The 16,687-nt window shown below is 45.9% G+C and overlaps 1 protein-coding gene across 2 annotated transcripts in view; it reads right to left on the reverse strand.

The window, feature by feature from the left end:
* Positions 1-6,772, reverse strand: part of SMCHD1 (structural maintenance of chromosomes flexible hinge domain containing 1) — a 62,124-nt gene extending 55,352 nt beyond the window's left edge. Inside the window, exon 1 of one of the 2 annotated variants that reach the window (XM_015855331.2) lies at positions 6,383-6,690. In XM_015855331.2, coding sequence (XP_015710817.2) covers positions 6,383-6,559 — 177 coding nt within the window. In that variant the 5' untranslated portion in view covers positions 6,560-6,690. Of the gene's footprint in view, positions 1-6,382 lie in introns of both variants that reach the window. The other variant, XM_015855333.2, reaches the window with a different exon arrangement.
* Between the last annotated feature and the right edge of the window lie 9,915 nt (positions 6,773-16,687).

The raw sequence follows: 16,687 nt of genomic DNA on the forward strand, positions 1-16,687 counted from the left end.
AAAGACAGTGCACATCACTTTACCCCATGAGAGGTGTGTATTGAACCAGCAATGATACAATCCATATACACTTCCATGTCAGATGCCATTCTCTCAGACTCCCCCTCTGCTGCCAGCTGTCACACAGCAACAACATGGAACAGATTGGTGGGAAGGGTCAATCGCTACTGCCATACCGCCAACATCATAAAATAGGAGGCATTACCTTTGGAGCAGCCCTTGTACTTTAACCACATAATTTATGTAGTTACTCTTTGTGTCTCTGTAGAGACCACACCACCATTAATGTATTTATAAAGCTGGATAAGACTTCTTGACTTTGTGCTTTTCTGTATAAGACTGATGATAAAATCCTACCCAAAGGAGGGCAACAGAACAGGGCTGGGAGGCATGTTCTGACAGAAGGCCAATGATATTGGACTGTCTTGTCTTGAGTGCTCTCAACAGCTCCCCATGGAGGAGAGGCAGAGGGAAGTGCTGGGCTCTGCTCCTGGGAAATAATGGTAGGAGGGGGTCAGATTGGGCAATGGGAAATGTTTCTTTAACCCCAGGGGATTCAGACCCTGAAGAAGCTCCCTATAGAGATTCCTAAGGAGGTGGTTGGCAGCCCATGCCAGTTAGTGTTCAAGGCACTTTGACAATGTACTTAATAACATGCTTTAACTTCTGGTTAGCCCAACTCTATCTTGCTTCGTTCCACATTAAAAAGAATTATCAGTCCAAACTGAAAGAAATCTGTTAAATCAACAAGTGAATGAAACTACAAAAGATTTTTTTCTCAAATCACAGATTTGCCAAACAGCACATATTCTTCAGTACTACCTACTGGATATTGAGATATTCAGATTGCACCTTTCAATTATTCTTATGACTGAAAAACACTTAGTTAATTCATAGCAAGATATAAACAGCCATAGAAACTAAGATCACGCTGGAAGTAATTGGGAACAGCGATATACAATAGCTCCAAAGAGTGCTACTCAGATAAATACTTCCACTCTGCTGTTGGTTCACTCAATTGACAATACTCTGCTAAGGATCTGTTGTGCAGATGGATCTTAGCACTTATGGCAGAAGAGCATGTATAATAATCACCTTAAGGCAAGCTCATCTGGATATGAACACCATGTCAGTAGCTCTCTATAGAAACTACACGTGTAGATCTAAGAAATCTTGTCCAAAAGAGGGAAAAGATTTGTAGGATCTAAGCTTAGGGCTCTAAAGTTCATTCAAAGAACATGCTGTTATTAGTACATTTGTTCAGTGTCTGTACGAACATGAGAACTTTCACTGGAAACCCACAAGACATTCTATCTAAAACCAAAATCACAAACACTGAAGAACGCAGATGTCAACCAAATTTTGTCATTTGACTCTGCACAACTACTGCCATGAGAACACCATTGTTATCTCTAACACATGCTGCCATACAAGCAAGAACTTGGAAGCCACTCTTCAAAAGCAAAAGTGCTTGTGGGCATCCAGGAAGCTGCTGGATAACTAATGCTCAAGGAACGAAGATGCTATGCATCCAACTATCACCACTGCTCAAATCTGAGCAGGAACGTAAAAACCACATACCCTTACAAATTAGTTAACATCCTTTTTGCCTCCCAGCATACTGATACACTGGAATTTGTCTTAGTTAACTGGGAAAAGGTGGAATGGAAGGATACTACGAGAAGCTCAAGAAAAGACCTAAGAAAAGTTTAAAACAAAATAATTCGGATGACTGAATTGTATTTCCTTAAATCACAGATATTTACCTTCTGTGCACACATACATTTTTTCAAACCATATGATGACAACAGCAATGAAGTGTCAAAAGAATTAAAGATGCAATTATAAATGTCTTCCATTCATATCTAAGCACTAACACTAAATCCACTACCAACAGCTCTCGTCAGCCTCATACTTCATTTCAAAAACGCTTTAGCGTGTTGCAAAACTTCTATGGAGTTTTCAATGCAGGTTTCTCTGCTTAAAAAACAGAGCAACCTTGAAAAGAACCTGGAAAGATCCCTACTAGCTCAGCATCAAAACAAGGTGCTCCAATTTGTACCCAGCCATTTGAGCCAGAGAACTTTAACTGCAAAGAGAGAAACACAACAACCAACCACTTCAACACAGGTTAAGTATCTTCCAATGATAGAATCCAAGAATTTGTTGAGTTGGAAGGGACCTTTAAAGGTCATCTAGTCCAACTCCTCTGCAATGAACAGTGACACCACAGTTAGATCAGGTTGCCCACAGTCTGGTCCAGCCTTGCCATGAAACATTCCAGGGACAGGGCACCAACCACATACCTGGATAACCTACTCCAGTGCCTCAACAGCCTGACTGTAAAAAATTTCTTTCTTATATCTAACTTATATTACTCCTCTTTGAGCTTGAAACCATTTCCCCCTGGTCTATCAACATAGACCCTGCCAAAATGTCCCCTTCATTCCTGTAACTCCCCTTTAGATATTCACAGGGCCCTATCAGGTCACTTCAGAGACTTCTATTCTCCAGGCTGAACAGCCCCAGCTCTCTCAGCCTATTCTCATAAGAGAGGTGTTCCTTCCCTTGCATCATTTTTGTGGCCCTTCTCTGGATGCATTCCAACAGGTCCATGACTCTCCTGAACTGAGGACGCCACATCTGGATGCAGTACTTCGCATGAGGCCTCACCAGCACAGAGTAGAGGGGCAGGATCACCTCCCTCACCCTGCTGGCCACAGTTCTTTTGATGCAGTCTAAGATAGGTTGGCTTTCTGGAGTACCACAAGTCTTTCTCAGCAGGACTGTGCTCAATCCTTTCATCTCCAGCTTGTATTGGTAGTGGATGTTGCCTTGACCCAGGTGCAGGACTGTGCATTTGGATTTGTTGAACTTGTTGAGGTTCACCTGAGCCCACTACTCAAGCTTGTCAAGGACCCTCTGGATGACATCCCATACCTCTGGTGTCTCAGCTGCACCCCACAGCTCAGTGTCATCACTGATGAAGATATTAAAGAGTATCAGTTCCAGCACCAAACCCTGGAGGACACCACTCATCACTGATCTCCATCCAGACATTGAGCCATTGACCACCACTCTCTGGACTCAATCCTGCAGCCAGTTCTTCATCCACTGAACAAATCCACTGATCAAATCCACATCTCTCCAATTTGAAGAAAAGGATGTCATGGGGTGGGGTACCATGTCAAAGGCCTTACTGAAGTCCAGACAGGTGACACTGGTGGCTCTTCCCTTGTCCAACAATGCAGGGAACCATCACAGAAAGCCACTAGATTGGTCAAGCTGGATTTGCCCTTGGTGAAGCCATGCTGGTCCTCCCTTTATCTCCTCCCTGCCTTCCACATGCCTCAGCCTAGATTCCAGGAGGATCTGCTCAGTGACTTTTTGTAGCACAGATGTAACACTGACAGGTTGGTAGTTCCCCGAGTCATCCTTTTTGCCCTTCTTAAAAATGCCAATTCCCTCAGGATTCTGGGATGCATCTCAATGGGACCCGTAGACTTGTGGATGTTCAGGTTCCTCAGGCGGTTACACACTTGATCAATGCTTACAGCGCAAAGGATGCTGCTTCCTCTATCCCCTCCTACCAATCTGAACATTTGAAGGTTGTGCAATGAGCAGTTATCAGAGAAACCGAGGCAAGAAAGTACCTCAGTTTTCTCCTTATATTATTAGTAGCTTGCCTGTTTCACTCATTAGGGAGGGGTGAACCCTCCTGGACTTTACTTTTCCAGTTGAGGTACCTGTAAAAGCCTTGTTCTTTTTGGTATTCCTTGCCAAGCTTACTTCAAGCTGGGCCTTGGCTTTCCTGACTCCATTCCTCTAAATGTCAGGATAAACAGAGGAGAACAGTTTTAACAAAAGACAGGAAGGTGGACAAGCAACGCCGGTGCACTAAGAACTGAAATTTCCTATTTAGTTCACTTATCTCAAACTTCTGCTGTTGTGAGGACTGAAATTACATGGAATGTTTGACAGATACTCTACAGTACTGATCTGGAGTGTCAAGCTTACATTTTAAATTAAGATGATTTTCTTTAGGATCACTGGAAGGAAGAATAATGAAGATTACATATATATATATATATAAATATACATATATATATAAACAAGAGGAACTTCTTATTACATATATATAAATTATATATAAATATATAATAACATATTTATCAATATATTTATATAATATATTTATTTTTTTATATTTATTTATAACATATATTTATAATATGTATTAAATATTTAAATATATATGTTAATATATATTTAATAAAAAGTTCTTCTCGTCCTCCAAAAGAAAGATTAATTTGTACACATATAAAGCCACATCCAATCATATTGTCATGCATTAATACATAGTTATGGCACAGTAACAAAATTCCTTTGGTGACAAAAGTCCAATGCAAAACCAAAACAAATATTAGCTTCGAAACTCAATGGTGAATATTTTAATAACAGACAATGCCTTCCACGACAGTAATCTGAGGAAATGAATACATGCCTATACCCATTTCTCAGCAGCTGTCTGATCTGTCTAAGCCATCAGTTACTTAGCTACAGAATTTGGGATCAAAGATGGCAATCAGATTTAATATCCTTTTCAATACTTACCTTCTCCTTTAACTCCCAAGCGACCCAGTATTAATTTCCTCATGCCATATCAAGATTTTCCCAACAGAATTAGCTCCAATGGCTTAGCATACATACAGCATCTTTGCCAGACACTACCATCCTCATGGCCAATTTGCAGACACATGCCCACCCTTACTGCAACCGTGACAGCACAGCAACTCAGTCTCATGACAAACCACAAACGAAAGTAAACCTACAGACAAGCCTGCACTGTACCTGAGCCACCAGAAAGGATAAACATAGGAATGAACATTGCTAGATACACTGCATAGGACTGATCTCGAAGCCTAACAAGAGAGCCTGCCCACTGTCAACATGCCACACATCACACGTCAGTCTTCCCGGACACATCTAGTCTGGCAGCTTCATCTATATCAGTATTTAATCACCCCATCAAATAATCCACCCATGCACACTGAGGTGCATCCAAAGTTAGACGCCCCACAAGGTGCACAATGAAAGTAGAAGCCCTTTCCCTAAGGCAACAACCATGCACAGATATTTAAAAGCATCAGCTCTGCTATCCAGAAGAATGAGCATCTCAAAACAAGGTTTAGTATTAGAACCACACAAGAAGAGGCAGGTGTGGGAAGGACACTGAGCGCCCACAGCTCCAGTCACAGCAAAGTGCTGCCCAGATACAGGATAAACCAAGCAGCTTTGTTCAGAAATATACAGCCTAAAGAACAATGCACCAATTGCGCTGCATAAAGGAACTAAACTCGAGTATTTCAGTAGAACAAATTAGTGTAAAATTTACAGCCGATGCTTCTGTTTGCTTCACAATGTAAAAGACTGTTCGACAAGTTTATGGCACATATAGAAGTCACTACAAAAAATAATACCTCCTATTTATTTCCGTGTAAACTACAACAGACACAAAGAACACGATAACACTATTTGAGAAGATACAGCATATTTTCACAGAATCACAGAATTGTAGGGGTTGGAAGGGAGATCATCGAGTCCAACCCCCCTGCCAAAGCAGGCTCCCTACACCACATCACATAGGTAGGCGTCCAGGCGGGTCTTGAATATCTCCAGAGAAGGAGACTCCACCACCTCCCCGGGCAGCCTGTTCCAGTGCTCAGCTACAAACCCTGTCAGACTGCCCCTCCGCAGACATCCGTCACTCGGCAACAACACGAAACAGGATACCGGTGGGAAAGTTCAGCCTCTACTGCCAATACCTCCAACATCGTCGAACAGGAGGCATTACTTTCGGAGCAGCCATGATAACACTCGGTAAAGCGAGACGACGGAAAACGAGCATCAGCCGCTGCCGGGTCGCGGACACAGATCTACACTTAGGCATATCCGGAAGGCAGAGCGAGCCGCCGCTTCGCATAACGAAACGGGTCCGAAGGCAGCGAGCCGTGCAGAGCCCCGCGCAGGCAGCAGGCGGCGCTGGACAACGCCACCTTGGACAGCACAACTCGCCGCGCTCCCACCCGCCGCGTTGCTCGGCTCTGCCGCCCTACGGTTCCCCGCGCGGGGGCGCTGCCGCGCGGTCGCCGCCGCCGCCACCGCCCCCCAGCGGCAAGGCCGCCCCGCAGCTCGACGCCGCGCGGAGCGGGCCGGGGGGCTGCCCGCGGGGCCGCGGCGTGGGCTCCCTCCTCGGCTTGTCCTCAATCCTCCCCGTGGCGATAACGGCGGCTGCCGTGTCCGCACCTGTCGCTGCGGCGCAAGGGGCGACGCGTAACGACGCGTTCCGTTAGCACCCAGCCCCCCCCCCGCCGCCCCGCACCTGGCACACGGCGCTGCGGAAGCCGCGGTAGTTGCTCTTGCCGTAGCTGAGCACTTTCTCGTCCAGATCCGCCTGCTCACGGCGCCGGTCGAAGATACAGATGGTCCGATCCCCTCCTCCGCGGGGAGACAACTGCGTCGCCTTGCGGGCTCCGCGGCTGCCGCCCGCCGCTGCCATGTTGGGAAGGCGAAGAGACGAGAAAACGTCCGGCAGCGATGGCGGCAACGGCGGCGTTTGGCGCCTGCCCGCGAGCTCCCCCGTGTGGCGCCGCGCTGCCGCCGGGCGGAAGGACACAAAGAGCCGGAAGGGGGCGGGCAGCGCGGCCACACAGCGCGGCCGCCGAGAAACGAAACCGCGTCTCAGCGCCGCGACCTCGGAACGAGACCGAGCTGCGACACTTCCGGGGCGGGAGGGGGACGGCGGAGACACGGCACCGCCCCCTGGGTGCGCGTGCGTCATGGTGCCGGCACCGCGTGCCGTTTGCTTCGCCCGCCTTTGAGGCTGCGGGAGCCGCCGCCATTTTCTATGGGGAGGACTCAGTAACCCGCGGCTGTCGTCCTCACTCAGGCTCAAGCAAAGGACTCACCTTCATAGTATCATAGTATCATAGTATCATAGTATCATAGTCTGGCGTGGGTTGGAAGGGACCTTAGAGATCATCGAGTCCAGCCCCCGGGATTTGAGCCTCTGTGTAACAGAGCAGCACTTCTACCACTTGCGCCACAGGGGGGATTCGAACTCCGGGCCCCAGTGTTGCAAGGCGGCATTCCTACCACTGCGCCACCGGGGCACACTAGCCCCTTAGCATGAACTGTCAAGCCCTTTGACAGCCCCCATGATGTGGCAGATGTAGCTTGACCTTAGCACCACATCCAGTTTCTTTCCATCTGTTATACAGACACTGAGGTGTTAGCTTGTTACTGCTCAAGTGAATTAGCTTCTAGTGTGCCTTGGGAACTGCTAAGTTGTTATAGAGATACTTTTAAAAACATTAGCACAGACTCACTTTAGCTGGAAGGCACAAGTGGTAGAAGTGCCGCTCTGCTACACAGGAGGCTCAAATCCCAGGGGTTGGACTCGATGATCTCTAAGGTCCCTTCCAACCCACTCAAGACTGTGATACTGTGAAGGTACCTCAAAGCCCACCCAGTCCCCCACCATCTCAGCCGCCCAGGGCTTCATCCAACCTGGCCTTGAGGGTCTCCAGGGATGGGGCACCACAGCTTCTATGGGCAGCTGTGCCAGCGCCTCAACACCCTTTGAATCAAAAGTTTCCCCAACATCTAACATAAGCTACCCCTCATTTAGTTTAAAGCCATTCCCACTTGTCCTGTTGCTGACAGACTGTGTGAAAACTTTCTCCACCTTAGTGTTTGTAAGCACCTTTCAAGTACTGGAAGGCTGCAATGAGGTCTTCCCAATGAGGGAATAGTCACCTCCTGGATGCAGCAGTGTCCCGTAGCACGTTGTTAACGTTGTTCCGGGGCAAAATAAGCGTAGGGGAGAGCGGCAGCGAAGTAGCAGGCCGCAGATCGATGAAACGCGGAGAAGATGGTCAGAGTAGCGAGGTCTCAGGAAGTGGAGTCTCGGGCAGCGAGGTCCCTCGGAGCAGAGTCTCGAGCAGCAATCCCAGAAGAGATAATAGGCAGCAGTAGGACAACGGTGGAGGAATCTGAGGTCAGATACCTAGATGCCCACAAAGATTCTTCAGCATGCAGGCATCTTCTTCAGCATGCATGCGCTCGCGTAGTGAGGCATCTGGTGTCAGAAAACCTCCCCATTTCCATAGTGATCCTTATCCTCTCCAAACTAAACAAGCCCAGCTTCCTTGGTCTTTCCTCATAGAAGAGGTATTACAGCCCTCTGATCATCTTCATGACTCCCCTCTGGACTGTCTCAAAAAGCTCCACATCTTTCCTGTGTTGGGGACCCCAGACCTGTGCACAGTACTCCATTCTGCATTATATATTTGTATCCTTGGATCAAACATCTTGTCTCAGTACTTTTTTTCCCCCTCAGATACCCTCCGTCCACTCAGCATTCCTGCTTTCTCAAGTACCCTTTTTTGTAGCAGGTAGGATCAGATCTCAGGATCCTTGCTGTTTGGCTGCTGCTGGCTTTCCTCAACCTCATTGAGTTGGGATGGGCTTCATCTGGAATAGAGAGAACTGTGTTATTCACAGCACCCACCCCTCCCTGTGCTTTATGTTTTATCAGCAGTAGTAGTAGAAGATGTTGAGACTGTGGCACAGTAACTGGGGAATCCCACTTATAAACAGCCTTTCTGTTGAAGCTGGAAATGACAATTTCCCCTTAGCAAGCAGCTCTTCAGATTTGTTTTGAATAAATGTTACTGCTTTCTTGCTTTTTTGCTTCTTTTTTTTCCTTGGGGAGAAGAGTAATGGCTTTTTTTTGCATGTTTTTACTGAGTAGGGTACATTGAAGGAATGATATAAATAATTAAGGATTTCATGTTCATTTCTGTTTTAAGGTCTACAACTGTTTTTAATTCTTCTTTGTGTTGGATGCATGAAAGTCCTTTTATTATTGAATATGCAACACTAAAGACTTCTGCATGTGCACCATTTTTAAAGAATAGTAGGACTATAGTATCTGAAAATCTGTAGTTGAAATAGTATTTCAGTAGGGGTGATCCTACCCCTCTACTTTGCCCTGCTGTGGCCACATCTGGTTTGCTGTGTCCAGTTCTGAGCTCCTTAGTTCAAGAAAGAGGGGAACTTGTGGAGAGTGTCCTGTCAAGGACTACAGAGAAGATGATGAGTCTTTCTTATGAGAAAAGGATGAGAGATTTGGAGCTGTTCAGCCTGAAGAAGACCAAGGGTACAATTCCTCTTCACTCAGCATGTCACAGGTTGGACATCAATGGTCTAAAAGAGCAAAGACTTCCTTCTGTGTGCTCTGTCCTGCTTGTTTTGAATAGGAACAAGCAACAATGCTTGGAGGAATGCAACTGCTAAGTAAACTAGGACTCCAAACTTGGAAAGAAAATGTTTGTGAAAGCATAGAGAGAAAGTCTATAAAACTCTGCAATGTAATAATGAATGATTTAGGAGAAAACATGCAAGCACTGAGTTTCATGCAGCTACACTGTGAGAAAAAAATACAGATTTTTTCTTTCGTATGTTATTGCATAGAGAAACTCCGCATGGTAGGGTTTTGTGAGAACAGAACGCATGTCTGTTACACAATTAAAGTGGGAAAGGTCTCTTACAGTTTCTTAAAAAAGGTGGAGTATGATTCTGAGTTCCTCTAAATCATGACTTAATGAAATGCTGTTACTTTTCATGGAATTGTAGAATCATTCAGCTTGGAAAAGACCTTAAAGATCATCAAGTCCAACCCCAACCTAACGATACTACCCTAACTAACAACCCTCTGCTAAGTTATGTCCCTGAGCACCACATCCAAATGGTTTTTGAACACATCCAGGGATGATGAATCCCTGGGGAACCTCCCTGGGCAGCCTATTGCAGTACTTAACAACCCTTTCTGTAAATAAGTGTTTCCTGATATCCAACCTAAACTTACCCTGGTGCAACTTTAGGCCATTTCCCCTTATCCTGTCACCAGTGAGAGCAACTCCACTCTCTCTGCAGTCACCATGGTTTATGAGTAGAAAGCTACAAATACTAAGTTACCAAACAAGAGGTAGTACTATTCCTGAAGGTAACAAGGGTTTTATATCTTAATGCAAGGAACTGTATAGACATTTGACGTTATCCACTACAGAAAGCAGTTTAGTGGAAACCTTTGAGGTGTGGAAAAAACATACTGCAGGCAGTAAGTAATAAAAATAAACAGTGAATTGTCATCATAACAAGCGAGTTAAAGCAAATTTGATGAAGAGGGTAACAGAAGTGCTATCTGATATGTTCTATTTACTTCTCAATACCTCAAGAATCAAACAACTGAAGTGTTACTTAAGAAACACAATCCAGCTGGTCAAGAAGACTTTGAAGACAGTCCATGGCTCTGAGGTACCTGATCAGTGTGAAAACAGAAGAAAATATCTTTTGAAAAACTGGAGGTGACGCAGGAGATGATGGAGAAGGTGGAGGGGCAGTGAACCATTTGTTTGTTCTGTTGTGGTCCAAAACAATCCTATCATCTATGACACGCTCATTTAAAACTTCATTGAAGATGATGGCTTTGATGGCTACAGGCTACAGGGCAGAATTAGTTGTCAAATATTTTTCTGATAAGACTTGGATTGTTCACTTCAGAATTAAGTGAATTCAATAATCAATGTAAAAATAAAAACGGTGGTCAGGAACTTCCAGTCTGCCTTGTAAAGCAAGATAAAGGGATGTGGATTTTTAGATGGAAACGATAGGAAGGTATATTTATCACAGAACATTTGTTTGAACTGTGAAATGTGTTGTCACATGATTAGAATTAATGATTTTGTGGTTTAACATACATGTAAGTAGAAAGGAGATCAAGAAGTGGAAAGAAAATGAATTGTGAAATGATTCATGGGAGACAAATGATGCATTTCGGTCCTAGGACAGAATAACCAAATGTTCTTTAGCAGGTAGAATTTAAGTTGGAAGACAGACATCCTGTATCTGATCATTGTAGAGCTTTTGTGCCTTTTGCAAAGCTATGTTTGGGTGGAGGACATCAGGCGAGATTAATACTTGAAGGCTCAGTTCCTGGAACTGTTGTGAAACTCTTTGAGGGAATTCATGCCAGTGCCAGGGAACCTGTGTGACAAGTGAACTTGCAGTAAGCTCTTGCCATTCACCTGCTGGAGACAAATGACTACAGCAAAAAATACAGTGTTAATGAGAAAAGTTTGATTGCAGTCCACTGCATCTCATGAATACCAATATCACCTCTCATATGAGAAGTGATTGGATGCGCTGAATCTTAAAAGCTTTCATACTCTGTCAGATATACTTACTGTGAGAAAAGACAGTTTTCAGTTTGTGGAAAGAGTGTTGAAGTATAAGGAAGATGAATATCATCAAGCATTAATATCTTAATGATTTCCCATGATCTTATTCTTTTTAAACCACATCAGAAGAAGTCCTATCAGCCAACACTGTTACAGGTCAAAAAGACCAGGATCAAATCTGTCATTTTCTCTGACAAAATGTGTAAGAAACAGCAAAATTTCATAAATACATGGGACCTGGATGAGGGAATTGAGTGTACCCTCAGTAAGTTTGCAGATGACACCAAGCTGGGAGGTGGTGTTGATCTGCCTGAGGGTAGGGAGGCCCTCCAGAGGGATCTGGATAGGCTGGATTGCTGGGCTGAGGTTAATGGGATTAAGTTCAACAAGGCCAAGTGCCGGGTCCTGCACTTGGGCCACAATAACCCCATGTTGCGCTACAGGCTTGGGGCAGAGTGTCTGGATGATTGTGAAGAGGAAAGGGACCTGCGGGTGTTGGTCGATGCTCGGCTGAACATGAGCCAATAGTGTGCCCAGGTGGCCAAGAAGGCCAACAGCATCCTGGCCTGTATAAGAAATAGTGTGGTCAGCAGGAGCAGAGAGGTGATCATCCCTCTGTACTCAGCTCTGGTGAGGCCGCATCTTGAGTACTGTGTTCTCAAGTTTTGGGCTCCTCAATACAAGAAAGACATTGAGGTCCTGGAACGTGTCAAGAGAAGGGCAACAAAACTTGTGAGGGGTCTGGAGCACAAGTCTTATGAGGAACGGCTCAGGGAGCTGGGGTTGTTTAGCCTGGAGAAGAAGAGGCTCAGGGGAGATCTCATTGCACTCTACAACTTCCTGAAGGGAGGCTGTGATGAAGAGGTGCTTGGCCTTTTCTGCCAGGCAACAAACAGGACCCAGGGAAATGGCCGCAAGTTGTATCAGAAGAGGTTTAGACTGGACATAAGAAGGAACTTTTTCTCTCAGAGAGTGGTCAGGCACTGGAATGGCTGCCCAGGGAGGTGGTGGAGTCGCCATCCCTGGCAGTGTTCAAGAGGCATCTGGACAGGGAGCTAGGAGATATGGTTTAGGGGTTTGCTTTAGGTATGGTTAAGGGAGGACAGTTGGACTGGATGGTGTTGTAGATCCTTTCCAACCTTGTGATTCTATAATTCTATAATCATGTTTTTCACTTCAATTTGATGCTATTGCTGTCCTGATTAGTAGCTTTTTTGTCGCTGAAGTTGGTTACTGCTGGCTTTTCTTCCTGAAGGCTGCTTCCCCTTTTGACTCCTCCTATAATCCTGGCTTTTGGCAGTTTTCTCACGCTTCCCTTTTCTTCTGAACTAAGGGCTGCTTTCTCCTGAACTGATGAGGAGTGTCTCCATCACCAGCACCAGTAGGGTGAGAGGGGCAGCACAGAGCCCAAGCTAGTGAATGACTATCTAACTAGTATCTAACAATCTAACCCTAACCCTAACCGTAACCCTAATTGTTGCATACAAATAGAGGGGGGAGATGTTGCATAATGGGTAGGTGGTGCCTGCGTGCACCTGGAGTGGAGTCAGGGAGGTCACGAAGTTAGCAGGAGTTAGGGCGAGCCATTAACATCTCGTTGCGGATTCAGAGGGGGAGGAGGAGAAGACTCAACAACAGGAGGCAGATGATCGAGAGGAGACAAAAGAGGGAGAGGCAGTAGAAGAGGTAGAGAAACAAAAGGCCTCATTAGCTGAGAAGAAAACCCCATTATTAGCCCCATTACAGATTCCAACAGCCCCCTCCGCTCCCCCCATGGGACATTTGAAGTGGGGGGAGGATGATTCGGGAGGGCTCTGGGGTGCATGTTTTGGACACTGGTGTACAGCTTGGGGCATTAAGCACACCTTCAGCATTCCTGGCAACAGCACCGGCCAGGCTATTGTGGAGTGTGCACATCGGACCATGAGGGGGCGTCTTCGTGCGCTTAAAGAGGAGGGAGGGCTGGAGGGGCCTGAGCTGTGCCCACACGCTCTCCTCCTGCGTGCACTGTTTAGTTTAAATCATCTAGAGAATCGGATGGGAGACCATCAGCTGACCAAATGGACTCCAATAGGTCAGGTCCTGATCAGACCTGACGGAGGGCCATGGCTCCCAGACCCTATGCCACTCCTCGTCATGGGCAGGGGATACGCCTGTGTCGGGACCCCAAGTGGGCCCTGCTGGCTGCCGGCACGTTGGGTTAAGCCGGCACCAAATGACGAGCCATCCTGTGCACCGTGAGGATCCGAACATCTCAGCACCGGTTTTGGTCAACGTCTCCTTGGTTAATGTCTCCAGTGCAGCCAGTGATTTGACGTCAGCACTGGGCAGCGGCTGCTGGTAACGGCACATGAGACAGCGTTGCTCCCAATGTGCCTGAAGGTCCGAACTGGGAATCCAGCCTTCATGCCGGACTGATAGTTCGTGAGCGGGGGAGACCTTGTTCCTGGATAATCCCCCAGTGGTGGACATTCAGAACGATTCTGCACAGCCAATATGTTTTTGTCTTGTTATTTGGTTATGGAGTGTGACATTTATAATGCACACTGGACAGAACTGGAATGCCACGAAGATTCTGTACAATAGTGTTACATTGAACTTGGAAAACCATTGTGTACTGTGCTGTTATCTTGAACTTGAATGCACTGTTCTCTACAAGTTGACTAAGTGTTGCCATACAGCATTTCACAATTGTTAGGCAGATAGCTGTTGTTGTGTGTTTTCAGGTTTGTAGGCACTGCAGCTGCATCTCTTTGGTATGTTATTATGACAGTTTCATTGTTTTTCGCATATGTGTCTCGCTCCAATTTAGGAGTGAGGCAAAGGTTCTTTTGATATGTTATGCCCGGCGTGAGATTAAGAAGAAGAACATTCAAATGTTGATCTGACTAGTTTATTGGAAATAATAGACAATTGAGGGGATGGGGAAGGGAGAGCGGCGAATGCCAAAATTAGGGTGATGGGGAAGGGAAAGTAGGCGATAGAAAAAGGTAGAAAAGAGCAAGAATTACGTTAAAGCGGGGAATAGTCACCTCCTGGATGCAGCAGCGTCCCGTAGCACGTTGTTAACGTTGTTCCGGGGCAAAATAAGCGTAGGGGAGAGCAGCAGCGAAGTAGCAGGCCACAGATCGATGAAACGCAGAGAAGATGGTCAGAGTAGCGAGGTCTCAGGAAGTGGAGTCTCGGGCAGTGAGGTCCCTCGGAGCAGAGTCTCGAGCAGCAATCCCAGAAGAGATAATAGGCAGCAGTAGGACAACGGTGGAGGAATCTGAGGTCAGATACCTAGATGCCCACAAAGATTCTTCAGCATGCAGGCATCTTCTTCAGCATGCATGCGCTCGTGTAGTGAGGCATCTGGTGTCAGAAAACCTCCCCGTTTCCATAGTGAGGCATCTGGTGTCAGAAAACCTCCCCCAAATTCGGGGTTTGTCCGTGCCCTTTTTATCCTTCTTTCCAGCCTTCGAGACATTTTGGGACGGCTCGGGTCAGAGTCCTGTGATTTCCTCAGAGATGTCAATCTTCCTTGAGATGAGCCAACACGAGAGAAAGACCACTTAAGGGCCATCAGTCCTCAGAAATGGCCATTTTCCTTGAGATAGGCCTACACAGAAGACCACTTAAGGGCCATTGATCAGTATCTTATCTCCCTTTTGTAGCTCCCGGACTTGTCCATCTCCTAAACAAAGGGATTTCTCGAACCTTGGTTCCTGTGTGTCTCAGACAAAGGGAGTCCTGGAACCTTGGCCAGGACTTGCCTGAACGTGTCCATTTCAGCAAACTTTGAGACAGTAATGTAAAAAGCATGGCCTCTTACAGTATGTTTAATGTTTGATTCATTTGCGGAATAGCCTTAAATGTGCAAATCACCTTTGGGGTAACAGGGAGTATGCAGGGGAACCTTTACAGGGGCTGCAGATGATAAAGAGGGGGGAGATGTTGCATACAGATGATAAAGAGGGGGGAGATGTTGCATAATGGGTAGGTGGTGCCTGCGTGCACCTGGGGTGGAGTCAGGGAGGTCACGAGGGTCTGCCAGGGGTGGTGACCTGTACCACTATATAGGGTTTGTTGTGAGGCATTAAACATGTACTTTTGGCGTTACATACTGTGTGTGAGTCCCATCTGTTCCCTGTGCATGGAGGCATCGTACTTTCACTAGGCAGCCTTGATTTGTCACCGGATCAGGAGGCGACACTAATGACTATCTAACTAGGCATTCAGATGTTCCTGCTTTACATTCCTTGATGTTCTGGATTTTGAGATTAAGATACAGAAACCCTTGCTCCTCCCATGCTATTTGGGACTTTTCTTGGCAGGCAGAGACCCTGTATGTATGACAGTTTTGCTGTAGCACATGCAAAAGATAACTAGGATTTAAAGAGCACGTAGACTAAGCTCTTGTATGTTCAGTACGTGTGATAAAATACCTGTGGAATATCTTCTGAGTAGTCACTCAGGTGGGAAAAGTTGATCTCTGCTGGAACAGATCCTCAGTGATGCTGAACTGCCATTCTCTGACTCCTTGTTTATTCTTTGTACAATTTTCTCTTTCAAATCGGTGTTTTTCTTCTTAGAAACCTACAGCTGTCTCAAGAAGTGCAGCTTCTACCTGTAATTACTGTGAATCTTGGTATGAGGAGTGAAACAAAATCAAGGACATCATGTTACTCGTTTCAAAATGTTTACGCATCTGTTTTGTGCTTTGCAGTCTTGTTGAACTGGTGCCTTTTTCAGTGTGGGTGAAAATTGGGTAATAGTCATTTTAGTGTGCTTTTAAATCAGCCTTGCTCAAAGGGTTCCTTACGCTAAACTGCTGATCAGACAGACACTGCCACTTGAAGCTGTGACCTTGTCTATGAACTGGTAGGGAAAACACCACATAGAACATAGCGTGAAAACATGTTACCACGGAGATCCTGATAAGGACTTTTAGAATGGAGGGACAGACACAAACATTCTGTAAGTGGGCATCCACTTCAGAGGGACACTGGGACAGGTTGGTCCTTGCTGACAGGGATTCCCAAAGGGCCCAGTCTCTAGAAAGAGCTTAGAAGACGTGGTGTTTGCTGTAGTTTCTACAGTACTCTGAGGTCAGACCAATGACACAGGCAGTCTAAAGCCTGCGAGTTTCTGGTGCAGCAGTGATGTTACCGTCTGTAAAATGTGTAATGTTTATGCAAAGGTAGTCAACCTTCCCAGTGTCAAAAATATAAAGAAACAATTGGTAAAAGGATTTTAGCTTTTTTCCTGTCTTTAACAAAGCAACATGCTCTGCAAATCCAGGAGTGAGGCAATAAACATTTTAGCTACTTACCTAAGAGGTGTGCTTTTGAACAGGTAGGAAGTACAGTACAGGACAGATTCTCAGTATCACTGAATATGCA

The sequence above is a fragment of the Coturnix japonica genome, chromosome 2 (genome assembly GCF_001577835.2).
Source record: "Coturnix japonica isolate 7356 chromosome 2, Coturnix japonica 2.1, whole genome shotgun sequence".
NCBI lineage: Eukaryota > Metazoa > Chordata > Aves > Galliformes > Phasianidae > Coturnix > Coturnix japonica.